At 41.2% G+C, this 27,887-nt stretch overlaps 2 protein-coding genes across 2 annotated transcripts in view; both read right to left on the bottom strand.

Moving 5' to 3' along the window:
- OVCH2 (ovochymase 2) lies at positions 1 to 18,742 on the bottom strand. The gene is made up of 16 exons (XM_023754590.1): positions 18,655 to 18,742; positions 16,100 to 16,209; positions 14,387 to 14,478; positions 12,802 to 12,974; positions 12,367 to 12,462; positions 11,965 to 12,116; positions 11,148 to 11,337; positions 9,992 to 10,015; positions 8,263 to 8,353; positions 8,019 to 8,143; positions 7,142 to 7,282; positions 6,618 to 6,748; positions 4,280 to 4,373; positions 3,470 to 3,601; positions 1,982 to 2,071; positions 1 to 95 (listed from the first exon to the last, which is right to left on the bottom strand). The coding sequence occupies exons 1-16, from the start codon at positions 18,740 to 18,742 to the stop codon at positions 1 to 3; spliced, it is 1,824 nt and encodes a 607-aa protein (XP_023610358.1).
- A 5,821-nt stretch (positions 18,743 to 24,563) lies between these two features.
- The window catches only part of LOC102437083 (olfactory receptor 10T2-like), a 4,677-nt gene continuing 1,353 nt past the window's right edge, over positions 24,564 to 27,887 (bottom strand). Inside the window, exons 2-3 of the mRNA XM_014456664.2 lie at positions 27,660 to 27,887; positions 24,564 to 24,644 (exon numbers count right to left, since the gene is read on the bottom strand). The exon at positions 27,660 to 27,887 is cut by the window's right edge and continues 19 nt beyond it. Of these exons, the coding sequence (XP_014312150.2) occupies positions 24,564 to 24,644; positions 27,660 to 27,887 (309 nt within the window). The remainder of the gene's footprint in view (positions 24,645 to 27,659) is intronic.

The following is a 27,887-nucleotide window of genomic DNA, read 5'->3' as shown; positions in this document are numbered from 1 at the left end:
TCACAGCTTGGGCTGTGGAGACAACAGGAAGTAAGTGGGCAGCACATGCAGTGTCCAGGGGAATGGCTGCCAGCCTGGGGCCGGGAGCCTCAGACCTGCAGCAGGAGGAAGGCCAGCCTTCAGGAAGGGGAGAAGGGGAAAGCGTCCAACAGAAAGACAAGAAGGAAGTTGGCCCCTCCTCCTACTTGAACACAACCAGGAATTTGGTCGTTCACTAACTTGCCCAGCCTCTGCTTCCTTATCTCTTAGAGGAACAAAAGCAGAAGGTTTTCAAACAGAGTTTTGTTTGTGGGGACAATTAGTGTCTGTTTTTAAAATTATGAACAAGTTAAGATAGAGCAAACTGGGCTAACGCCTCCATTCTAAGAATAATTGTAAAAGCTTCATTTTCATAGAACTGCAGAGTTTACAGAACATTTCCCATAATGGAGCATATCCTTCTGAAATTGTTGTGATCTTTTTACAACCACTTTATTTTGGAGAAAGAACCTCAGAGAGAGTCCGTGCCTTGTCTGTGATCACATGGCTTGAAAATAGCAAAGCTGGGGCGCAAGCCCACGTTTCTGAATCCAGCCTCATGTTCTTCCCCTGAACCCCGGCACCCTGTGCTACACACAGTGCATTAAACAAACAAACAAACAAACAAACAAAAGGAATTTGTCATGTCACGCAAGCTTAAAAGTTCCTGATTTCAGATTTAAAGAAGCACTCCATTTTTCAGCTGACAAAGCTGAAGCTAAGAGATGCTTTTGGAGGAAGGTCTGTGATTGGGTCATTTGTGTTGCTTTGAGCAAAAGGGACAATGACCACAGCCCAAAGAGCTCTGTGTGATGGATTTTTTGATGTGTCAGCTTGGTTAGGCTACAGCCCCCAGTTATTCAATCAAACGTAAGTGAGATGTTGTGGGAAGGGATTTTGCAGAGGTGATGAAAGTCCCTAATCAGGTGACTGTGGAAGGAAGCGCATCCTGGCCTAGCTGGGTGGGCCTGACTTCATTAGCTGGAAAGGCCTTAAAAGCAGAGCTGAGGCTTGCCCAGAGGAGAGGAGAAATTCCGCCTGTGGAGAACGGCTTCAGCCATGCCTGTGCATGCCAGTGTCCTGTGTGTGAGCTTCCCTTATGACTGCCCCCTGGACTGACTTGCTTAGTCCGCCCCACAGTCATGTAAGCCAGTTCCTGGTGTATTAGCTTGCCAGACCTGCCGCAACAAAACATCACAGACTGGTGTCTTAGGAAAACAGAAATTTATTGTGTCACAGTTCTGGAGACTAGAAGTCCGAGATAAAGATGCTGGAAGGGTTGGTTCCTTCCAAGGGCTGTGAGAGAGACACTCTTCCATGCCTCTCCCCTAGCTTCTGGTGGTTTGCTGGAAAACTTTGTTGTTCCTTGGCTTAAAGACACTGCATCACCCCAGTGTCTGCCTTCATGTTCATGTGACGTCCTCCCTGTGTGCGTGTGTCTCTCTCTGCATCCAGATTTCCCCTTTTATGAGGACACCAGTCATATTGGATTGGGGTCCCCACACGTGACCTCACTTTAACTTGATTACCTCTCTAAAGATTCTCCCAATAAGGTCACCTTCTGGGGTACTGGAGGTTAGGACTCTGACATGTCTTTTGGGGTTCTCTGATTGAACGCTGGCTGAAACTCTCTGTGTATCTCTTGGTCACATTCCGCAAAACAGCTCACTGGCCCTGGCTGGTTTCTCAGTGGTTAGAGCATCAGCTCATGGACCAAAGTGTCTTGGGTTCAATTCTCAGTCAAGGGCACATATCTCGGTTTCAGGTTTAATTCCTGGCTCTGGTCGGGGCACAAGCAGGAGACAGCCAATCAATGTGTCTCTTTCACGTCAATGTTTCTCTCGCTCTCTTTCTCCTCCCTTCCTTCTACCTCTTCCTTTCCACTCTCTCTAAAAATCAATGGAAAAAATATCCTCACTCCTCCAGTGAGGATTAAAGAAACACACACAAAATACCAGCTTACCGGACGCATTGTATTCTTCAGGAAGGACATTCCATGTCTCCAGAAACATTGATTCAGCCTCTGATCTGGAGATGTTTAAATCTGGGTGTAAGCATAATATAATGCTCAGGTCACACAAACCAGGCCAGTGCTTGGGACGCAGCAGAACATTATTATTGTTATAATTCTGGGGCATCTCAGTTAGCTGAACTCTGGGTATTTTAACTAAAAAGTGTAGTATCTTAACTGTAACCTGGCTTTGCCATAAGTAGCTGCTTACCCCTAAAAAGAATGAACAACTTGAGAAGCTTTGTGGGGTTTGGACAAAGTGTTCGTGGGTGTGAGGGCTTGGAAGGAAACTGTGTAATTCAGGTGTCTAGGGACTGGGGGTTGGTGAAGACATTTCACATTTCGGAGCCCCTGTTACGTGTCACACACCTGCTCTTGGCCAAGCATACCTTATCTGATTTAATCCTCACTACATTCTTACTAGGCATGTGTTAGTCACCCGTTATAAGGTTGAAGTAAATGAACCTTAGATGACTCTGAGGTCACATATCTAGTAAGCATAGGCCAAGATTCAGATATGCAGTTGATCCTCATCCTTTGAGGATTCTGTATTTGCAAACTTACCTACTCACTAGCATTTATTTGCAACTCAAAACTAGCATTCCTGGTATTTCCAAGGTCATTCATGGACATTTGTGAAGAATTTGAGTCACCACATGCAGGTGTCCCTCACTGAGGCCTAAGGAGGTGACACTCTGCCTTCTTGTTTCAGCTCTCATACTATCAGTTAAGTGTTCTTGCCATGGTCTCTTTAGTGCCATGTTTTGTTGAGGGGTGTGTTTTTTGTTGTTGTTGCATTTTTGTGTGATTTGTTGGTGATTTTGCTATTTAAAATGGCCCTGAGCTTTGTGCTGAAGTGCCATCTGGTGTTCCTAAGTGCAAGGAGCTTATACTGCCTTTGAAGATGCCTGTGATAGATAAGCTTTGTTCAGGTTTGAGTTACAGGGTATGGGCTGTGAGTTCAGTGTTAATGAATCAACAATATATATTAACACTTGGAGTGGGGGAAGCGAGTTAAGTCGGCTCGCGTGAATTGCGCGTACTCCGCGGGAGCCGTCTTTAACTCGGTTCATATAGATTTGCGGTGGAGTGCGGGAAACGTGTAAACTCGGGCCGATTGTAACTGCGTATTACCAAATATTTGTTTGTAATCCACCCTTTTGGTGGATGGAACAAAACCAAAAGACAGAGCCATCTTATATTTTGGCGGGAAATTCACCCCACACCGGAGTGTTAAATAAGGTGACGTTCAACAGAAATAGACATCAAACCAGAGGCTCAGAGGAGCCTAACCCTGAATCTTCCCTAGGAGCACTGGTTCAGTATTCACTAATTTCAGTGTTTATGGCGACTTTCTAGAACAGAACTGCTGCAAATGATGAGACTTGATTAACACGTTATGAGGATGAGAATGTGGACCTGGTGCCTCTTCCTTCTTACCTGTTTCAGGGATGAAGGAGACTGTAGCCTGAAAGCCTCTGAAGGTCACATTTTCATCTGACTGGAAGCTGATGAGCATCACACCAGAGGAGCTCAGCACAGGGGCTGGGGCAGCAAAGCCACACAACCGAGCTGGGTCAAGCCAAGCCCAGGCGAGACACGGTCAAGGGCCAGCAAATAGACGTGACATTGCATTAGAGAAAAAAAAATAATTGTCCTTTAGGTAACTGTTAGGAAATAAACTTTCCTGGTGGATGTCACTAGTTGGCTTCTTTTTTTTTTTTTTAAATATATTTTATTGATTTTTTACAGAGAGGAAGGGAGAGAGATAGAGAGTTAGAAACATCGATGAGAGACAACCGAGCTGGGTCAAGCCAAGCCCAGGCGAGACACGGTCAAGGGCCAGCAAATAGACGTGACATTGCATTAGAGAAAAAAAATAATTGTCCTTTAGGTAACTGTTAGGAAATAAACTTTCCTGGTGGATGTCACTAGTTGGCTTCTTTTTAATATGTTTTTAATCTCATCAACATTTTTATTCTGTTTAACTCTCAAACACTCCTATTTCCATAGCACTTTCCCTTTCTGACCCTTTGCTCATGTGGGCTGTCCGTATTTTCTGTTCAAACGGTCCTGTGATTCTCCCTCTTGCTTCTCCTGCCCCTGATGTAGGAGGAGAGGAAGTGGTGGTGGTGAGAGCGTAGGGAGGGATGGGGGAGAATGAGGAACCATTGAGCCAGATCCTTTTTATTCCCCAAAAGGACTGGGTCCAAACACAAACCAGGGCAGCTGAGCTCCAGGAACACACACCTATTTCCTTCTTCCTTTCTACATCCCTGTGCACTGTCACGTAGTCGGAAGTGCAGTCTCCACTCTCCTCTATTTCCAGATTCTGAAAGGAAAGCTGAGAAGACTCAACATTACATCCAGAGGAAATAATAGGGACGGATTACCTGATTTTGATTAGGTAGAGAAGTGTGGATTGCGCAACTTGCTCTGGAGTTCGACCTTAGACGAGAAAGTTAGTGGAATGTTCATGAGTGGGTTAAGTTACTTAGTTTCCTATGCTATACCATAGGCTCCCAAAACCTGCTGAAACATATAAGTGACCAAATATAATCAAAATGTAAGGGTGGGAAAATATGCAAATACTTAAGCTCCCTTGCTCTTTCCTAGGAGGAGCAAAGAACAATGTTTGAGCAGTTTGATAGCGCTGGCCAGTGGAGTGCGAAGAGAAGAGCAGTGGGATGAAGGGCTGATGAAGCAGGAGTTCACATTGTAAACATACAGATGATAGGGTTCCATGGAGCCTGCACACTCAGCCGGAGACACAGGACTGCATGGATAGGACAAAAGTGGAGGCAAATGGTCGTTCATGGTGAATGTAGGCATGGGGAGAAGGAGCCGAGTCAGACACAGGATTCATTCAAACATTTCTTAAACCCTTACTGGGATGCTTTCTTGAAGTAAACCCATTCTCTCTGAATCATGGTAAGCACACAGTTAGGACTTGCCATGCTAATTTCCAAATTACTGTCTTGGCTGAGGCCTGGGATGATCCTGTCACTGGGGGTGTGAGAGCCTCATTTCACGGATGCTCGGCACTCCATGGGCATTTATTGAATAGATGTTTTTAAATCACTTCTAGCTCTGGCACGTTCAGATTTTCAACTAAATGTGTCTTCATCCTCCTTCCAGAAAATGCTCATTCTTAAACTTTTATCCCCCATCATTAATAACATATCTCCTCTTAATACTTCTTCCTCCTGAAACACCTGCCCTGCCTGTGTTTGGGTTTCAGGAACTTTTAGGAAAAGATCTATGCTCACCTCCTCTGTGTCTTCTTTTCCCATTCATTGGTAAGACCTGTGTGATCTTGTTTCTGCTCCTGAGATTAGACTTAATTTGATATTTCAGACACTTCTGCCTCCTCTCTGTTGGTCAGTTGTCCAGTCCAGTTATTCTACCTTTTTATTGGGGGCTGAGATGGGGACTGGACAATGAGTGCTCAGTCCTCCTTCTCTTTAAATTCTGACTTTGTGTAGTAAATTCAAAGTGTTGCCCACATCATTTTGTTTGTTTATTTTGTTTTATGTTCTAAGTTAAAGACACCCTTCTCTAGACTGTTATAACATCACACCAATTTGGTTCTCCTGGGTTTCAGATCACTTTTTGCCTCTTGAACATCTGAAAACTTTGTGGTATTGTTCACCCTATTCTTCCCCCGTTATTTTTACTCTACTTTCTCAACTTCATGTTCTCTTGCTTTCAATTATCATTTTAAGAGAAAGACTTCTAAATAAATGCCTAGTTCCACCTCACTGTGAATGCAGTCTCACCTTCAACTACCGGAGGCATCTCTGTGCAGATGGCTCACTAGCGTTTAATGAACAAACAAATGGGCACAAACACCACTAATCGAGTGCTGAGTAAACTCTGTATCCAGGCATTCAAGGTTCTCCATACATTGACCTGAGCTTCACCTTCCAGTACATGTCATGACACTCACACCAGTGCACCTGTACCTGCTCAATGCTGGTTCCTCTGTGCTTGCCCTGTCCCCTCTGCACAAGAGCGGATGATTTGGGCCTCACTGTCATCGCCTTTTGTTAACCATCACTTAGAGTGTTTCTAGAAGAGACTAGGGCCGTGGTCGGCAAACTGCGGCTCGCGAGCCACATGCGGCTCTTTGGCCCCTTGAGTGTGGCTCTTCCTAAGCCTTAGGAGTACCCTAATTAAGTTAATAACAATGTACCTACCTATATAGTTTTAAGTTTAAAACATTTGGCTCTCAAAAGAAATTTCAATCGTTGTACTGTTGATATTTGGCTCTGTTGACTAATGAGTTTGCCAACCACTGGACTAGGGAATGATAAAACAATTTACCAGGTACAAAGACTAAGGCAGCACTTCAACGAAAAGTAAAGTGTGTAGTTGCCATCTGGTGGTGAGTGTGGGTAGTTACAGGGAGAAATAGGCTGGTCTGTTATTCTACAAGTATTTGTTGAGAGCTTTGTATGCCAGATACTAGGGACTAGGGACTAGGGTTACAGCAGTGAATAGATCAGATAAAAAGCTGCCCTGTGGTGCTTCTGTTAGCTATTCTGTGGAGATACCATAGCAAAGGAAGGGGAGCCAGAGTCAGTACCTTAATTAGGTAGTGTTTGGGGGCTTGAAATACCCAGTTACAGTTGGCCATGTCATTGTAATCTTCAGGATAATGAAGACTCTGTATGAGGCCTTCTTCAAAAAGGACAGCCAAGGAACTGCAGCCGGAATCTGAAACACAAGGGAAAACATGCAAACAGTGGCATCAGCCAAGCAAAGAGGAACCCCTCTGTTTTTCCTCTTGTCTCCCACGAATGATGCATGACCTGAATCTGCAGGCTGAGCCAGCAAGAAGGAAGAGGTTCGTGCACTGATTTTCCAGAACTCACTGGGCATGCTCAGCTCACTTAGGTGTGCAATCGCAGCACCATAAGAAGGCTGTGCCTGGCGTCTCACACCAGCACACCTGTACCTGCTCTATGCTGATTCACAGGCCTGTGCTCCTCTCCACCTTGGAGCCAAGGGGGCCTTGGGAGGGGGCTCCCTGCCCCTCACCCAATTCCTATGGGGCCTCAACTTTTACAAAAGGCCTGGATAGTGTGTGATAAAAAAAAATGGTTTTACCAGGAAGGTAGTTTGGTTTAAGAGCTTTATAGGTGAGATTAAACCCAACGGCATAATCTGTGGCATCAGAGATGAACTTCAGCCTCAAAGAGTTGGAGGCAACAAGAACTGATGAAACGAGGCTTTCTCCACAGAATTTCCCTGCAACATAAGAAGATTATTTGTTCAGAGTCTAGAAAACAGCACCCATTCAAAGACTGAAGGAGACCTGAACTTGTCATGATAGTGCAGGATGGTCTAACCCGGGTTTCTCAACCTTGGCACTACTGACATTTTGAACTGGAATGTTCTTTGTGTTCAGGCTCCTGTGCATTGTAGGGTGTTTTGCACATTCCTGGCCTCTGACCTCTAGATGCCTGTACTTCTCCCTGCAGCTGTGACACCAAAAAAGCTTCTAAGACACTGCCAACCATCTCCTGGGAGGCAAAATCACCTCCAGTTAAGAACCACAGAAATGCCTCTTCATTTCTGTGTTTTATATAAGCAACTTTTCTCTCCTACTCGTGAGTATCCGTTTTTACTTTTAGCTGAACAAGACAGGGAAAGACGGTTTTCATGCCTAGAAAAGCCCCATGCTGCCTGGGAGGCAGGGGCCCTGCAGGGTGCCTACATTTTACTCCTGATGGGCTCCAGGTCTGAAATGAGCTCGGAAGCCTGGTTCCATGGGAAGCCGATGCAGTGAGTAAAATGCACTGTGGCCTCCCAGCCATCACACAGCCCCAGATTTAGTTCCTTTCCACCATCCATGCTGAGTCTCAAAAGTTGGAGACAGGAAATATGGTTGGTACAGATTGCTCAGTGCCAGACATACTGTATCCAGGCCCCACGAAGCCCTCTGAGCACTGGTGTCCATTTGACAATGTGGAAATCCACTCACCAAGAAGTCTGTCTTCTAAAGAATGCATTGACAGGTAATTGTGGTCACAAGACTCTGCATCCAAGTGGGAAAAGCTGAGTAACACATGCATGTCCTCGGGTACCAACAGGGTCCAGACACAAAGTCTGCAGGCAGATACGTCGGGCGGGTGTTATTTCTAGACAGAAAGTGGCTGTCCCCGTTACTGGGCACAGTCAGACCGGAGGTAGGAGTCGGGGGAGGAGTGGCAGAGGGGGCTACTCACTGCTTGCTGTCATAATAGAGGTAGGGGCTCTCTGGGAAGTGCAGCTCCCCCTCCGACTCCCTGACCACACGATCCTTCTCCCTGCATGCGGCTGGGAGGGAAGCCACAGAATCAGGCTAACAACGATGGCTAGTCACAGCAGCCCTCGCTTTCCAGGACCCAGACAGACGCTGGGACCTCCTGGTTCTTCGTTATGCACACTTCCTTTTTTCACGAAACCTTTTCCTGCCTTGGTTCCAGATGCCTTTTGTTTATTTATTTTTGTTCCTTTTAGGTCCTGCTTAACCTTGAGATTCTATGATTATTTTTCCCTTCCCTCTTCTTTCTCTGACCCCATGCTCCATTCTATAAATACAGGTAGTTCCCAGGTTCTGTCATTAATTTTCATCTCTCTCTGCCTGGGCCCTCTGACCAGTCTCATTCATACTCTCAGTTTCAACTGTCGTCTCTACATTTCTAAACTTTAGACCTCATTTTTCAATCGTCTCCTAGGTATCGCCCCTGAAACTTAACATGCTACAAATGAAATTTGTCAGGGTATGCAAGAGTGCTTCCACTTAGGCTTTGATTGTTTTTATCGGCCCCTTTCTTAGTCTGTCCTGCCTAAAACTTCGGTAGCATCCTTGATTCCCCCCTCTCCACCCTTCATCTAAGTGACCAACAAGTCCTAATTCTTCTTGTTTCTGTTTCCTCCTCATCCTCTGGCCCTTGCCCTAGGTCAGGCTTGTATTTCTTGTCTCTTGAACTAATGTATAATCTCATAAATCCACCTCGAATTGTTTTCCCCTCTGACCTATATATATTTTCCCTATGTGCGGCTCTTATGCCACTGAACTATAGCTCTAATCCATTTAATCAACTTCCTGTTTTGACTGGCATTCAAATTTCCATAACGTGGTCTCACATTATCTTTCTGATCTCCCTCATTAACCTATCACCTATCCTGCACTTCAGCTGCTTTGAGATGACTGGTCTCCATTACAACCTACGTTTTCCTATCTCCATCCTTTAGTACCCATCCAGGATGGCAGCTAGAATATTTTTCTTTACCTGAATCCCATTGCCACCTGACAAAATTCTTCTCAGCCTTTGTCCTTTGAGATTCAACTTAGAAGAGAAGATGTCTGTGCTTCAAAGCCTCCCTGCCTTTTTTTTTTCCTGCCAGAAGAGCCACTCACTCCTCTGCGCTCTCAGGGTACTCTTCCTCACATTGCTCCTTGTAGGTAGTTCCACAGACTCTCAGAACCACCAGAGATTTGAGCTCAAGATGCCTTAGAAACCATCTGGTCCAAACTCTTTTCTTTATGAATGAAGAAACTAAGGTCCAGAAGTAGAAAGGAGCTTCCCCAAGTCACAGAGTGAATTCATTGCCGTGTTGCAACATAACACCGGGGTGAGACCCCTGGATAAGTAAGGGCACTTTTAGGGCAAGGTGTGTAGCTTCTTGACCACATCTGCACCACCTTATCCTCCTCCTTCAAGTCTCTGATGCAAAGCAAGGATCTGGCAAATGTTTGCTGAATTGAGAGGGAGCTCTGGATGTACAGGATGGGAAATGGAAGGGAATCTGGGGCTCCAGCTGGGTGAGGGACCTGACCGGCAGGGATTTCCAAGTGGTGGCTCTGTACCTAGTGCGCGAGGACAGCTCTTGCTGAGGAAAACGTTTGATTATAAAGCGAACTGACATATAAGTCATACTTTTGGGGGAGCGGACTGGAGAAATACCCACCTCTGGAGCTCTTTCTCCGTTTCCCTGGGGAAGAAAAGGAAAGATGCAGTTCAAGGTTTGTGGTATCCTAAACAATATTTCAAGAAGTTAACAACTCCTTGGCTTAAAAGTGCAGAGATTTTCAAGTCAATATGCAACTAATGAGAATGTAATCTATGGAAAGAACAGAAGGGACAAGTTGACAAAACAGAAAGTGGCCTTTTTGTTTTAAGGAGATGATGTCACTCTGTTTATTAAGCAGGGGAACTAAGAGACAGGCCCAGATTAGCTTGGAGGTTACACAGAGCAAGAAGAGGTCATCTGGCCCACCCCTCTTGTTTTACATGAGAAGGGAAGCTCGAGATGGAATAACTCACCACAACCACAAAAGAATTGTTGGGATAGCTATAGCTTGAACTGAGGGTGCAGGTACCTGCCACCAGACCATATACATGAAAACAAAACCAAGTTCTTACTGAATCAATTTGAATGAATCCCTTTGGGGAAAAACAGAAGCCCTATTGGAGCTGGAAGCCACCAGTTAAGAAAACAATTAAGGGTGATTTGGAGGCAGAAATGAAGTTTCAGATAACTCACTGGTCAGGCTAGTAGAAGGCCTATGTAGATCCAGGCCTTTTCAGACTTATGGTACCTAGATCTGTATAAGGCCTTCTCAACCAGGGCATTGCTAACATTTGGGTCTGCATTATTCTTTTTTGTGGGGCCTGTCCTGTGCATTGTAGGAGGTTTAGCAGCATCCATGGCCTCTATCCACTGGATGCTAATGTCACTCCCTCCCCTTCCCCTAGTTGTGACAACCAAAAATGTCTCCAGACATTGTCCCCGGTGCTCAATGACCACTGATCTATACTATTGCATGCTGAATCTTGCTAGCATAGTTGAGAAGTGGTGAGTACATATCACCAGCTGACATAGTTTAAATTAAAGGCAAATTTGAAAAGGCTAGGATGGATGCATTCATGTTTCATTGACTGTTTGTATGCTGTACCACACACCATATTTTCCCCTTGTTTTAGCCTTAGGAAATACCAGAGTCCTGATGTGTTGCCCTAAGAACAGAAGCAGAGCCTGTCTGTGTAGTGGCCCTGACTTGCCTGGACTCTGCTGAGGCCCTCTCTGGCCCTAGCTTCTTGGCCTTAGGTGCTAGCTTTATTACCAATGTGGATGTGTTTGCGGATCCAGGGAAGCACTTTACTAAGATCTGTGAAGATCCCAGGGGATCCTTGATCGTCTTTCTGCACATTGTTCCTCCAGCCTCGACCACAGCCCGAACCCCAGGAAGTCACACCAGCGAGAGTCCAAGTCCCTCTCTTATTCCGGCACATGAGGGAACCTCCTGAATCTCCCTGGAGGGGGAAAAGCGTCTGTTACCATCATGATCAGTGTCTGTGCCCCAAAGTGCTCACGCTTCCCCCCCATAAAGATGCTAGATGAGGATGAATGACATTTCTTCACTTCTAATAATTTGGACTCGGGCCTGGGAGAACAGGCAAGCACAGCTCACATTAGACCCTTGGGTATCATCGGAGCCTATCAGCTCCACCTCCTTCTCCGCATCCTAGGCTTTCATCACACAATCAGGCTGTCTTCCTGTTCCCGTCTCATCTTGCAGGCTCAAAGAAGTCTTGCCCAGCAGTAAAAATGACCTCAGGTCTTGCTCAGCAGGAGGGGTGGAAGGAAAGGAAGGCTCCTGTTATACATGAACCTGAAACTTCTAGATAGGAAAGAGACAGCCATTCTTCAGAGGTGGAGAACCCTGAGCTCATTATTGACATTATCTGTTACTTAGTCTTTTGGAAAAAGTGGAAGACCTCTTCTGAATCCACACTCCCTGGTATAAACAGGTTGTTCAAGCTGTTTCTTTATTTTGACTCAAACCTCTCCTGCCACTCTTGACACTTCCTTTCAGAGTCCATTCTTACAGCTGAGGGAAGCCCTGCCTGGGACCCATCAGCCTAGCTGCTCCCACCTACCTGACATGCATCTCTCCCTCCATCAAGGAAGCCTGTGCAGAGAAAGGTCTGCCCACTGATGGGCTTATTTAGGGTTAGCAGAGCTGCCACACACTCCTCCTGGGTCAAGATGGGCAGGTTCACTTCTTGCAAGACTTGCGGGAGGATGCCGTCTAGAACACACAGAGACGAGAGCCCCAGCAAGCCACTCTTCTACCCTTTCTGAGTCGAAGATGCCTGCTCCAGTCAGGTTTGTGTCTTTTGAAAAGACCTGAACTTCTAAGTACATTTTTATATTTCCTCTTTTAAAACATGTTTGCACAATTGTTTTCTTAAAAAATAACAGCTTAAAAATTCTGTTTTTGAATTACCCAACAGAAAGTTCTGACATCTGGTTAAGGGTAGAGGCATAGAAGTTCTTACTTTCAGTCAGGCGGCCCCAGCCTGCAGTCGTGCAAATCAATCCAGCCTTAAATTGTTCTCCTGGCTCTGGAAGACACATGGGCCCCACAGACGGGCCTGAAAAAAGAGCAAGGCAGGGCATGGAGGAGAGGTCACCAGATGCACTCACCCACTGGCATCTAGGTGGTCCCCCCAAAAATCTTGTAAGAGTTGTGATATTTCTCCCTGACACTTTCAGGTGTCACTTGTCAGACAAAGAAAGACACTCTACATAATCCTATATCTGAAGCTATAAGCAAAAGTGTTTCAGGTAGGGGACCCTCCACCCCTAACCCCTGTCTCTAAGTCCATGACCCAGAATTGCTGGGCATATCATGTACTATAAGGAATGTGCTATAGAACAGAATTTATGGAGAACATGGGATAGATAATTCAGAGTGAGCCTGAAATGTTTACCAAAATGGAAGGTGCCAGCCATCTTCAAAAGAGCAATGTCATAATCCATTGGTTTTTTGGTGGAGAATTGGGGGTGTATGATGATGCTTTCAATGGTGAGGGTTTGCTCTCCTGGCTCTTTATGGCTCAAGTCATGTTTTCCAGCAGTAACGTTCAAACTCGATGCAATATTTCTATTAAAGAGGAAGTAGTAGAATGAATTGATTTCATTGAGCCTCTGAGTACAGTTGTAATGGTTGACAAAGTGGCCTCTTCAAAATGGCATGGATGGATAATGGGGGGGTAGGAGGCTGCCGGACAGAGAAAGTGAGAATGATTCCCACACTCTTGCTAAAAATGCAGAGGTTTTCAATTTGATTGGGGAGTAGTAATGAATGGCCTCAGGAGTCAATGATGTAATAAATCGAGTGCTCTGCAATTTCATTTATAAAATGTCTAAAGCTGTGGATACTTTGTAATTCAGGGGTCTAAAGCTATACTGGACTTCATTTAGCTACCCTAGGTGGTTGGCCTGGCCTCAGTATCAGCGAGTGACTTGTGATCCCAACTAAGTATGTTGCTTTACTGTCAGAGAGCTAGTGCAGAATGTACATTGTGAACGGCACAACAGCACCATAACTCTGCTGTCCCAGAGAGCATGCCCTCTCAGGACTTTGGACTGATTACAACAATGGGAGGTGGGGATCTTCCTACTTCCTTTATGTTTATAATTTAGAGAAAGACCATTCTATTTCCCTTCCTGAAGCAAACTTATCTGAAAGGAACGGGATGGGATGAACTGAGATGGATTAAGAGCTTTGGGCTTGCCATCTTTTGGGACCCTTTGCTCCCAGATTTTATAAAAAAAAAACTAGAAAGGCCATACTTTTCTCTTGATATACTTTCCTGGCTCTTGGCTATATTAAGTATCTAACCTAACACATAGCAACTCCCTAACCTAGGCACCTGACACATTAGGGGAATTATTAGGTGATTCTTCTTTAGACTGTCAACTCTCTGGGGGCAGGAATTATGTCTTACTCATCTTTGCAGATTTGAAATAGGATAAATATGGGGTCATGACCTTGATTGCAGCCTAATGAACATCAAGAGCACTGGCAACAATAGAACATTTGAAACACACAGGAAAGTGGATTAAGGATGGAAGTTGTTAGATTGAAGCTCATAGAGGTGGGATCAATATGAAAGAAGATGTGGGAGCCTTCTTTATGTTTTACTGGCCTCTACTTGTTCTCTTTTATACACTTCTTAAGATGCATAATGAACTGCATGATTCTTTTTCACTGAAATTTAGGAAAACCAGGAGAGAACTTTCACAAATATATCTTTGTGATGCTTTTTCTCACTTGGATATTATTCTTTATTAATGTCCATTCATATTTAACTACTTCTGCAAGAGATTATGTTTTCTACCAGATTGAGTACCCTCTGACAACATCACTGAGCCCATTTGTGTTATGCAGTTAAGATGTTCTCTCACTAAAGCATACATCACACAGTTCCTGTTTTAAAGAGTTATTGTTGCTGATTCTAAGGGAAGAGAGAGGTCATCTGCCCTTTATACATGTGCTGGGCCCTCCCCTACCTGTTTGCAACGCAGTGAGCAGCCGTAATCACCCACTGTGGAGAGATGATGGTTCCACCACAGATATGTTTCTGCCTTCGTTTCAGAGACACCTGAATTGCAAAGACCTTAAATAAGAGCAAGTTAATGCCCTGGTATCCCCCAAACCTGGAGACTGAGCATATTCTGAAAAATAGACCCAGATATACTCTTCATAACTATTAGCAATCATGGACTGTGAAGGTATAAAACCCATTTCACTGCAGCTCAGAAAAAAGAGAAGTGCTGGAACCAGAACCTTCCCAGCCAGGTTCCCAGGTGGTTAATCTCAGATCATTGGCTATAGTATTTATTTTTTATGCATTGATGGCATTTATTAATTTTTATAATAATATTCATACTGTTACTCTAACAAGGTAAACAATATCTGTAAATGAAGAGAAAGAAAAAGAATAGTAAGATACAGCAGAATCCAGATGAGCAGGTCTGAGAGAAAGGCCATGGGGGAGGGCTAAAGAGTCTTACAACATGTGCTCCAAGTCCTCCAAGCCTCTTGGAGAGATAGTCTGGACCTACAATTTTCTGGCACTCTTAACTGTTTGACCTCTACAATTTCTTCAAGCCTATTTTTTACTCTGCCTCCATCTTTGGTTTATCTTGTTCATGATATTTGATTTGACTCTAAAATGACTTACAGGGTACAAGTAATACTTTTAATTCCATTGTTGGAATAAGAAAGTAAACAATTTATTAGAATTGTTCCCTTTTTGACCAAATATTATTCAATGAATGATTGAAAAAAAATATTTAATACAGAGAAAAGGCTAAGAATATAATAAAGAGCAAGTAAGTAAAAGTCAGTGATTCATCCCTGACTGTGATTTGAATATGGACTTCTGAATTGACTAGCTAACCAAATGCCAAGTAAGCAACTGATCAATCAGCTCTTCAACCAAGTTAATTCATCAACCTAGTGAATACAAACTCAATTGACCAACCATTCTAAATATCCACTGGACTAAAAGTTCATTTGACTGGCTTAAGAGAAGTAAAAATAAAGAGCTATTACTCTATTTGCAAAAGTAAATGACAAGAATATAGTGTGGCTCCCAGGGTAAAAAAATAAAGGTGGGGGACTTGTAAGGAGAATAAATGTGAACACCACTGGCCAAGGGCAGAAGCACAAAGACATTTCTATGACAGGGGAGGACCAGGAAATTAGACTGAGACAGAATTCTTCAGACATTAGCTACTAAGAAGGTAGTAGGCTTGATTATTCCCTGAGAGGTTATATGGAATAGGTACAAATCTTAAACCTCAGACATAGAGTAGACTTGTGGATATGATACCTTTGATTTCCCTGGTCATCTTTAACTATAATGAGATAAGTATATTTTAAATCTATGCATTGAATCAGAAAATTATTTTTTAAATTGTAAATTTAAAAGTTTTTCATCTTAAAGTGGGATTTTTGTTTTAGGAGTTGAAAGTTTGGGATGTCTTTTTCAATTTTTGGAACAAGCCAATAGTGCATGTAGCTATTCTGGACACACCTTTTCTGTAATATAACTGGTCTTACAGCATGAGGGACTTGAACCCCTGTACAGACTCATGAGATCTCTGATGACGAGCTAGGCCGAATGGAGTGCACTTGTGAGTAGCAGATGATTTTGAAGTATCAAATCCCAAAACAGCTCATAGTCTACCCACCAGATAATGTTCTCTGAGACTCACCTGCCATGGGTAAGAGCCCTTTACCACTTGGCTTCCCCCAACAATGCGACTAAAACCATTCAGGTAATTCCAGGGCTGTGCCTTCACTTGACTCTGTCCACAAGTGGAAGCTGGAGAAATGAAAAGACAAAAAAAATTATTAGATAGCTTCTGAGATTGAGGGACACAGCAAAGTCTTATGAGCAAGAAAAACTGTAGGGCCTGGATCATGTAGAAAGACTATAAAATGGCTTTAAGTTAGTTGTGGGGTTTGCTGTGGTTTGCAGTACGAAGGGTTATTCAGCTTTTGTCACATAGAACATAGGTAGCATGAAAAAATACTTTCTACTATGAAGATTAAGGGCCTTCGAAATAGATCTTCACTGGGTTAGCAGGAATGCAGCCCCTTTTTGCTTATGAGTAATCTGGACCCCTAGAGTAGGGGTGGGGAACCTTTGTTTTGCCAGGGGCCATTTGGGTATTTATAACATCATTTGTGGGCCATGCAAAACTATCAACTTAAAAATTTGCCTGCTGTATTTGATCAAACATTTATTAACTCACCCCTAATGCCTTGACAGGGCCAGACCAAATGATTTTGCGGGCCTTATTAGGCCCACGGGCCTGACGTTCCCCACCCCTGCCTTAGAGGCTCTTCACAGCACTCTGTACTTCTATGACATTAATTACATACATTATGGTTATTTCTGGCTTTAAAATTACATATATATATATATGGGAAGGGAGGAGAGAGAGAGAAAGAAACCTCAATTATAAGAGAGATTCTTTGTTTGGGCCCCTCCTGCAGCCCCCCCCCCCCCCGTTGGGGATCGAGTCCCCAACCTGGGCATGTGCCCTGGCCAGGAATCGAACCCTGACCTCCTGGTTCATAGGTCAGTGCTCAATCACTGAGCCACGCTGGCTGGGCTGGTTATGTCTGACTTTCAAGCTAACTAGACAGTGAGCTCCTCAAAGATATGAACTTAATCTCAGAGATACCTATATCCAACATTATCTAACACAGATCCTGATATATAGAAGTTGCTCAGTTAATTCCTTCAGTACGTGGATGATGCCATAGTCTGTCTTCGATTGTAATTGTGTGTTCATCTTTTCCCCCTCACAGGGGACTGAGTGTGAGACCATGGTTGTGGTACCTGGTACGCAGTTTGATATTAGATTTAATTCTCTCTGAGGGTAGAAAGTAGCAGATTGTTCAAGGAGAGTGGAGAGAAGACAGTGTCCTGATTCACACACCAGACTGGTGTTAGGATAGAAGGGTTGCCAGATAATGGAAGAAATAACTTTTTTTGTCTTTATGGAAAAGATTTTGACCCTGAAAACATTGCATTTACTTATTATCCTCAATTTTTTTTCACTTGTCAGTTAAGAGAGGCATTAGATTAAAGATGTTTGCAACTGCCAGGGATGGCAGATCATTCTTTTCTGTGTTTTCTAGGATGGCCTGGAAAGCCCCGCCTCACAATCACCACACTTCTTTGGCTAGCTGAGTCCTCTCATACTTATCTTCAGCCTGGAGGTCACCTCAACTGAGAAGTCTTCCTTGATTTCCTCGAGATGTGTTTTAAGTGTCTCTCTTCTTTACTCTGTAGTACTTTTTTCTTTCCCCTTTTGTAGTTTTGCCATGCAACATTGTGATAGTGAATTGTTTGTCTCTCTCCCTCATTGGAGTCTGAACTACTTGAGGGGAAAAATAAAGCACACTCTATGTCTTTATTCACCTCTGCATTTCCAAGGTTTAGCACAATTCCTAGCACAGAGTAGACACTTAGAAAAGTTGGGTGGATGAACATACGGTTTTCCTAGAGAACGTATCCTTCAGAGCATAGCTATTTAGGTTAATATGTTAAAATATACAAAGCTCATTCAAATAATTTCTCATTTAACCCTCCATTCTATGCCTATGAATCAAGTACTGTTACTTCTTTACAGATGGGAAAACAAAGAATCAAAAAGATGCACAGCTAATTAATGACAAAGCATGGATATAACACTAAACCTTTTGATTCCGAACCCACTGCAGCCGTGATATTGGTTCAGAAGCTTATTTTCTAACTGTTTCAACTGAATGAAGCATCAGTACCTTAGAAATAAAATGTACTATATTCTGAACTCATTGGAGCAAAGAGAGAAAACATGATGATTCTCAGGATTGGCACAAATCTGACTGTGGAGAAGCCGGCCAAGAACTATTCTCAGTGAGCATGCTTCATATTTCCCAGCAAGACAGTTTTCCAAAAAATTACAGATGCTTCAAAATTTATGCTGATTTCCAGAATTTGTTCCATGAATGAGGATGGGGTTGTGTAACATGACCAAATAAGTGAACAATCCAGATCAATGCAACTTGTCAAAGTTGTATTCCATAAACGTTTTCCCCAGTTTTATATGCTGATTTCAGGAGAAAAGTTCAAAATAATTACATGAAAGACAGTTAGGTCTCCAAAGTATATTTGCTTCTCTGGTTTTCCCAAAGGAATCTGGAGTTATGATGCTCATTGACAGTAAAGGTTATTCCTTCAGACAAGGATAACTATAGTTTCTTTGAAACTTACCTTTGGAAAGAGAGAGAGTTGCAGATTTACCTTGTTCCAAACAGATCATTCCCAGTAGTAAAAACAGTTTATTCTTACTCATAGGCATTTTGAGATTCAGAGTTTTTTTCCTGAAATTTTAAAGAGACCAGAGAAAATCAAAATAGAAAACCTTGTGAGACCAACAGTAAGCCCATTTAAAAGGAGGTTATTCATTAACCAAGACTTGAGGCATTCAACCATGTCCATATGATGTTTCTGAATGTGGTTTCTTTGTAAGATGTGGGAGTCACCACAGAGCATAGTCTTGTTCAAGCAGTATTACATGTCCCATTACATTCGCGTCAATTTGTTGCTTCCCAGAGCGTATCTGGGTAGCCAAGTGGTTGGTATCTAAGTAATGGTTTGCAAACATTACTTATTTCTTAGTACAAGTTACTGCTTTCTACAAGAGGGTTGAACATCAAAGTTGTCCTTGTTTGCAAAGATAGACTGGACTACATGCCTGCAAACACCCATGAGAATATGCTAAGCCATTTTTCTTTCTCTTATTCTCCAAGTGTAAATGAATAGTTATAAGCATCTTTTAGAAAAGGAGAGGAAAGATAATTTGGTGGCACAGTCAGGAAGTCAGGTGACTGGACAGTCATTTCGGGTACTGTCTACTGGGGCATTTGTGAATCTGCATTCTCTCACTATAGTATTGTATTTACAGGAGGCAAACACTAAGTCTCCTTCACTTCTACTCTTAGCAGCTGATGCAGTTGATGTGGCACGGGAGGTGGCTCTGATTATGTGCAAGGCTTCTTCCCTGGCTGAGTTTGTGACACATGGTCAATGTGTGAGAAACAGCAATGGATTGGCCAGTGCTATCTATGACCACGTAGGAATAGGTATGAAAAGCAGGAAATGCCAAGGCTGAGTGAGTTAAATTGTAGGTCACTTTGACAGACAACAGCATCATGGGTTTTCCTGCAGCTCCCTAAGGAACGACTAAATATGAACCACAGGACTGTTGTTCTAGGTCATAGCTGCTTCTCAGAAATAACACAGATGATCAAAGCATAGCCCCACTAATTATGTTGATCCAAATAAAGTCTCAAAACTAATTAGATCTATGCATTGCCGTGCTTATATGCAAATAATGAAGAGAATAAATGAAGCCCCTGAGACCTTAATTAGTATATCAGGCAGCATACTGGTATAGGTACATGTAAATACACCTAATTTTCTCAGTCTCATTGGATTTCCTTTCATTGGATTTTCAGTGGAATGTTAGCAAACCTGTGCATATCTGATGCTGAGGTACGTAAAGTCTTGTATTCCAAATGGTCCTAAGTCCAGCACAAATAAGCCCTGTTTTATAGAGATGATTCCTGGAGTCTGTCCCCTTATAATATTTGACCAGCAGGTAGGATTTGTTATTGATTTTTAAATGTCCTTTGCATATGTAGATGCTTATTTGAAGTATATTCTCAGTTATGGATTATTCATTTATTGACATCCATTGTAGGTGTTCTAACGTAACATCTCATTTAACAGTGACCTTGAAAGGTAAATGTTATTATTATATCCTAAGTCCAGCACAAATAAGCCCTGTTTTATAGAGATGATTCCTGGAGTCTGTCCCCTTATAATATTTGACAAACCAACTAGGGCTGTTATTGATTTTTAAATGTCCTTTGCATATGTAGATGCTTATTTGAAGTATATTCTCAGTTATGGATTATTCATTTATTGACATCCATTGTAGGTGTTCTAACATAACATCTCATTTAACAGTGACCTTGAGAGGTAAATGTTATTATTATATCATTTTGTAAAATAAGGAAACTGAGTCTCAGAGTGTTATGTAACTTTTCTAGATCACCCAGCTATCTATCAAGTGGCAGACATGGAATTTATTCCCCAGAGCTTTGGGGTCTGAAATCTTATTTTACTTTAATTACAGCACTGTATGTGTGCTTTCCAAATCATACTGGCATTCATATCATATTTTGAATTTGAGTCTTTAATGTAGATATTTTCTTATAAAAATACAAGGTCTATTCTAGATTTCTGTCTTTTAACCTCTGATGCAATCCTAGGGACTAATTAATGAAGCCAGAAACTGATTAAATGCATTGGTTTAATGACCACTAAATATTTTTCATAGTGAAAGTGATGAATGATACGGTTCTGATAGTAATTTACCTGTACATATTGTAAAAACATTTTTAATGTTGACATTCTTTAAAAAGTAGCAAACATTCCATTGGGCAGTACAGGAGTCAACAGGTAGTTGAGGCCATTCCTTTAAAAAACAATGGCATTTCTTCTCTCTCAAGTAGCAGGCTTATGATATTTGATAGCAGTATTTCCAAAGTATTATTTGATTTGATCGTATTTTTTATTTAATGGTACTGATTCTTTTCATTGTTTGGTACTTGCTTTTTCAGTTACTGAGATTCTGGGTTGACCTCAAAAGTATGTGTTGTTGCAGTTTAGTTGAGCTTCTCTTTTTTAAACTCTTATGTTGATATTGTCATCACATTTCTCTTAACTCAGCTACAGATTCCCCTCTAACACATCAAATGCTTTCTTAATCTGTCCACTATTCTCAACCTTTATTACTGCCATGCAAGCCAGCACCATATTGCAGGATTAAACTCTACAACATTCTGACATATCTTTCTGTTAATTCTCTTACTTCTCTACAATTTTGTCCCCTTAGAGTAAAAAGCCAGAGTTATTTTATATAATTTAGATTGTGTCATTGTTTACAACTTTGCATTGTCTTCCCATTGTACTTAGAATACTCCTATCATGGCTTCTACCTAGCTCTTGAGTTAATCTCCTTTTGCTCTATCCATCCACATTGGTTTGCTTTTCTTCAAATGCACAAAGCCATCACTTCTCAGGGCCCTGGCACTGGTTGCTTGCAGAATGTTCTTCCCTCTACCTTAGCATGGTTGGTTGGTTGGTGTCGCTTATGCTTTATTGGAAATGCCCCTCCACAGAGAGGTTTCTCCTGACCAATTTAAAATTAGCCATGCAACGTGCATGGTCCCAAACCCTTATCTGCAATGCTGCACAGCTCTTAAAGCACAAGGCCCTTCATTGTGGAGACTGGAACTGTCTCCAGACACTTTCAGTTCTGCTTCGGCTTATTTTGCTGATTATCATCAACTTTCATGTAGTTTTAAAAAAATATATGATTTCATTGATTTTTGGAGAGAGAAAGGAAGGGAGAGGAATAGAGAGATAGAAACATCAATGAGAGAGAAACATCATTGAGCAGCTGCCTCCTTCACACCGCCTACTGGGGATTGAGCCCGCAACCCGGGCATGTGCTCTGACTGTGAGTCACCCTTACCTTATACTTTTTCACAAAAATCAACTCAAAATGGATTAAAGACTTAAATGTAAGACCCAAAACTGTAAGAAGAAAATCCAAGATTAAAGCATATAGGGAAAGCTTCATGCCATTGGTCTTGGCAATAATTTCTTTGATATGACATCAAAAGCATAGGCAACAAAAACAAAAATAGACAAGTGAGAATACATTAAACTAAAAAGCCTCAGTGCAGCAATGGAAACAATCAACAGAGTGAACAGGCAACTACAAAATGGGAGAAAATATATCTAATAAGGGGTTAATTTCCAAAATATACAACTCAGTTAAAAAATGGACTAAAGAAATTAGTAGACAGTTCTCCAAGGAAGACATAAAAATGGCCAACAGGTACTGAAAATATGCCCAACATAACTAATCATCAAATAAATGCAAATCAAAACTACAGTGAGATATCATCTCATACTTGTCAGGATGGCTATTTTCAAAGAAACAGAAAGTAAGTGTAGGTGAAGATATGGAGAAAAGGGAAACTCTTATACATTGTTGCTGGGAATGCACAATCCTACAGCTGCTTTGGAAAACAGTAGGGAGGTTCCTTGAGTAATTAAAAACAGCTACCATATGCTTCAGTAATTTCACCTCTGTATTTTTCTCTAAAAGAATTAAATCAGTATTTCAAAGAGATGTTAGCACTCCCATGTTCATTACAGCACTACTCACAAGATAAGAAAGTAATCTAAATGTCCATTGACAGATAAATGGATAAAGAAAATTTGGTTTATACATACATTGGAATATTATTCAGTCTTAAGAAAGATGGAAATTTTGCAATATGTAACAACACGGATAAACCTAGAGGACATTATGCTAAGTGAAATAAGCCAGTACCAGGACTAATATGCATGATTCTACTTTATGAGGCATCTACAATAGTCAAATTCATAGACTTAAGAATGGAATAGCCAGGGGCTGGAGTTAGAGTGACATGGGGAGTTGCTAATCAATAGACATAAAGTTTAATTAAGCAGGATGAGGAAGTTCTAGAGATCCGCTGCAGAACACTGTACCTATAGTTAACAGCACTGTATTGGGTATACTTAAAAACTTGTTAAGAGGATAAGTCTCATGCTAATGCTGAGTGTTCTTACCACAATAAAACAAACTTTTAAAAAAGTAGGTCATTTATTCACTTGTTTAGTCATTCATTTGTTTAGTACTGCTATGAACTAGGCACTCTGCGGTGCTCTAAGAATTAAGTGTTGAACAAGGCAGACATGATTCCTCCCTCATGGAAGGTGAAGGACAGTAGGCAACAAAGTTAGCAAAAGGAAGCTAGACGTTGGGTGGTGAGCACGCAATAGAGTATACAGATATGGAATTATAATGCTGTGCACCTACCTCAATAAATTTAATTTTAAAAATTGCCCAATAGAAAATTTTAAATCATTAAAACAAAGTCAGAGCCAACTCAATGCCATGTAACACATACACAGGCAAAACAAACAAACAAAAAAGACGTTAAGCAATTATTTACAGCAGTAACTATATAATTGAGAACATGATAAGTGCAAAACATATTTAAGGGTTCTCTGAAACTGTTCACCAGGATAATATAACTTAGTCCAATTTACATTCCCACTAGCAGAGTACGAGGACTCCTTTTCCCTACATACTTTTCAACACTTGTTAATTCTTGTATTACTGATAATGGCCATTCTAACAGGTGTGAGCTAGTATCCCATTATTGTTGTTAAGTTGTATGAGTTCTTTATATATTTTGGATATTAGCCCTTTATCAGAAGTGCCAATTGCAAATATCTTCTCCCATTAGGTTAGTTGCCATTTTGTTTTATTGATGATTTCTTTTGCTATATAGTGTCAGCAGTCTAGTTTCATTCTTTTGCATGTGGCGTTCCAATATTCCCAGCACTATTTATTGAAGAGGCTTTCCTTTCCCCATTGTATGTTTTTGGCTCCTTTGTTGAAAATTAGTTTCCTGTATATGTGTGGGTTTACTTCTGGGCTCTCAATTCTGTTTCATTGGTCTGTGTGACTGTTTTTCTGCCAATCATACTGTTTTGATTATTGTAGCTTTGTAGAATAATCTGAAGTCAAGGAGTGTGATACCTCCACCTTTTTCCCCCCCTCAGTTTTCCTTTGACTATTTGAGGACTTTTATGGTTCCTTCCAATTTTAAGATTTTTGTTCTAAGTCTGAAAAATAACATTAATGGGGATTGCATCAAATGTGTATATCAGTTATGTAATATGGCCACTTTAGCAATGTTAATTCTTCCAATCATTGAACATGGCATATCTTCCGATTTCTTTGTGTGTTATTTGACCTTATTTCTAGGGTATAGTGATTACTCCATGGCTGTAGTCCCTCATGACTCTCAAATAAAAGCCTAGGGTATTATGGGTCCCCTTTACCTCAAATGGCCTATCTAACAAACTCTATCAAACCAGAACTGGAAAACACCCCAAGTCTCTGCTAAGATCTTCAGCCTCCCACAGGCTGATTTCCACCGGCGTTTTGATATCTCACCAGCCCATGTGTAACTTAATGAGAAATTACACATGGAATTTTAGGCTCATATCGCTACAGTTTTATTCTTTTCCAGGATCTTGGCCTCACAAGTCTTAGCTGCCTTGGTCTCTTTGACCCCAGACTTCTATGTACCCACCTACCACACTGCCAAAAGCCTTACACTGTATCTTTTTGCTCAATCTCTATTCCTCATGAAATCATTTGGCAAATGCATTTATTTTTGAGGCATAAGGAAGGTTTACTGGGGAAATGACATTTAAATGGAGACATAGAGGAAAATAGGAATGAAGTGGTCACTGAGAGCTGGAAATGCAGTTGCAGAAACTTCGGTGGGTGGGTGAAATTAGTGATGTGGGAGGTTGAACTAATGATCCTTAACCAAAGTACTGTGTCTGGTACAGAACAAGCATTTAACAAATATCTTTGTGTTAAATATTAACTCTAATTCAATGAATATTTATTTAGTGTCTCCTTTATTCTTAGCACTAGGTTATTAACTGAGGAAACAAAATTGAATATATCATGTGCTTTTCTTTCAAGAAGTTAAAAATAATCAAAGGAATGTTTCTTTAAAAATGGTTCCCATTCAGCTGGCATGAATAAAGTGCTAGCTGCCATATTTAAAAAAATTTTTTTTAATTAATGTTTTATTTTTAACAAAAACTATATATTTAAGGCATACAAGTTGATGTTTTGACATTCATGTATATAGTGAAGTGATTAATATAGTCACCCTAATTAACGTATCCATCTCTTTTCTTTTTTTCTTTTTATTGATTTCAGAGAGGAAGGAAGAGGGAGAGAGAGATAGAAACATCAATGATGAGAGAGAATCATGGATTGGCTGCCTCCTTCAAGTCTCCCACTGGGGATCGAGCCCACAATCTGGGCATGTGCCCTTGACCGGAATCGAACCTGGGACCTTTCAGTTCACAGGCCGACGCTCTATCCATTGAGCCAAACGGGCTAGGGCCCATCTCTTTTCATAGTTACCTTTTTTTGAGGGAGGTGGTATTGTGAGAACACCTGAAATTTATTTTCTTAGCAAATATCCAGTATAAAATACAACATTATTAACTACAGTTATCATGCTGTACATTAGCTCTCTAGAACTTAATCATCCTACAAAACAGCAACTTTGTACCCTTTGACCAACATCTCCCTGTTCCCCTTACCTCCCCAACCCTATTCTACTCTCTGCTTCTATGAATTTGACTTTCTTAGATTCCACATATAAGTGAGATCCTACAGTATATTTCTGTGTCTGGCTTATTTCCCTTAGTATAATGTCTCCAGAACTATCCATGTTGTCACAAATGACAAGATTTCGATCTTTCTTAATGGCTGGACAATATTCCATTGTGTACATATACCATGATCATGTGGTTTTTATCTTTCATTCTGTTAATGTGGTATATCACATAGAGTGATTTGCATATGTTAAACTAACCATGTATCCCAGGGATAAAACCCATTTGATCACAATTTTGATTTAATTAATTAAATAAAACAGCTTATGATAATTATATGAGGAGGTAGAGAATTTCACACTATGCAGGGGATATTTGTGAAAATGGAATGGTGAAGATTGTGGAATGGATGGTCATAGAACCTCTAGTCAAATTTTAATTCAATGTTGAACAAAAAAATGGGACCTGGAGACTCAGTAGGTTCTGACCACTGTAATCAATGAAGCTATGATAAGAATCTTAGTTGCAAGCCCTGCGGCAGATGTCCTCACCTAGATTCATTCACCCCAGCACAATGCTGTACTTCTTGTCTTTGGAATCTTCTTTCTTTGCTGGGGTTTCTCCTAATATGTCTTACTTTCACTTTGGAATCTTCTCTCTTCCACTCATCAACTTTCCACAGTGTACATTCTCTCTCTCTTTATCTTAACTGAACCTGATTGCCTGGGAAGGGTACATATGCTTCTCAGCTCTGTTGAAGAGAAGTTGCCTACTCCCCTCTCCTAAGACACTATTGTGTTGACATTCTCCTAGCTCCTTACCATATTTCTAAATCGTTGGTTTGCAATCTTCATGGCAAAACAGTTTACTCACTGGCACCAGTGTTATCCAGCTATGAAACAACATGCTATTGTTTCAGAGTCGTTTACTGACCACCCAGTTTCTTTTCCTCATTTGTTAAAGACTGTGCCACTGGCTTCTTGATCCTTTAACCATTTCAACACCTCGGTCATGGTAACTTCACACAGTGTGGATGTTACCATTAGACAATGTGATCTCACAATGCCTAGACCTCCTTACAGCCTCTACTATCTTCCACAATCCATATGTGAACTTGACTACAATCGCTCAAATAGATTCTATTATATACGGCACCTTCCACCTCTGTGGTTTTCATAAATTAGAAGCTGTTTGTCTTTACCTATGCTCTAACTTAAATAGCATTTCAATTATTGCCTTTTGAGGACTTGAAGAAGCTAATTATGAAACCATGTAGCCTACTCCTTTGGCAGCTCTTTGGCAGACTGGTCTATATTTTTCTTGGAATTTGCTATGTTAGAAATGCCTATTTCTTTTGCAGTAACTTTCACCAGTTTATATTTCCAAATATTCATCCATTCCCATCTAGTTTCTAATTTTCTTTGAATAGAGTTGAAAAGAATAATTTCTTCAAATTCTTTGAAATTTCTCTGTATTGTGGTCTTTCACTCATTGCAACTCTAAATTTGTGTTTCTGCTTTCTCCTTCTTCAAGTGAATTAGTGATCTTTCCTTCTTTCTCTCTCAGTCTGTATCTACCTCTTTCATTCTTCTTTTTCTTCTTTTTCTTTATAGAATAATTTTCCTCCTCCTCCAAAGGCAACCAAAATTATGAAAATACAGTGTTCCAAAGCATCTTAGTTATTTTTGCTATATACATATGTGCATGTGTATATGCATATGTATGTACATATATACATATATGTATAATAACATTTTACAATATTTAAAAACTACATCCTGTTTGTAGTAGGAAAGGAATGAGATTGGGGTATATCAGGCAATTAGAACACACTTTAATTGCTTTGTACATAAAGTGCTGATATATATTAAAGGTACTCTACGTTCTCCATTTTTATTTATCAGTGCTCTGTAAATGTTTTAAGAAGTGTTCAGCATTCTTTTACTTACCATCTGTGAGAAAAACCTGCAGACATTGTCTAGTACTTTCCTTAGAGCTATTTGCATTTCTTTATTTCTTAGACTGTAAACTATGGGATTAAGCAGAGGAGTCAGCACTGTATATGTCACTGCCATCAGCATATCTTCACTAAACGAATCACTGTCCTTGGGTCTCAAATAGACAAAGCCAGCAAATCCATAGTGTATGCACACTACAGTGAGTTGAGAAGAGCAAGT

The sequence above is a fragment of the Myotis lucifugus genome, unplaced genomic scaffold, assembly GCF_000147115.1.
Source record: "Myotis lucifugus unplaced genomic scaffold, Myoluc2.0 scaffold_61, whole genome shotgun sequence".
NCBI classification, from domain to species: domain Eukaryota; kingdom Metazoa; phylum Chordata; class Mammalia; order Chiroptera; family Vespertilionidae; genus Myotis; species Myotis lucifugus.
The sequence above is the reverse complement of the archived record's forward strand: the minus strand, read 5'-3'. Positions and strand labels throughout refer to the sequence as shown.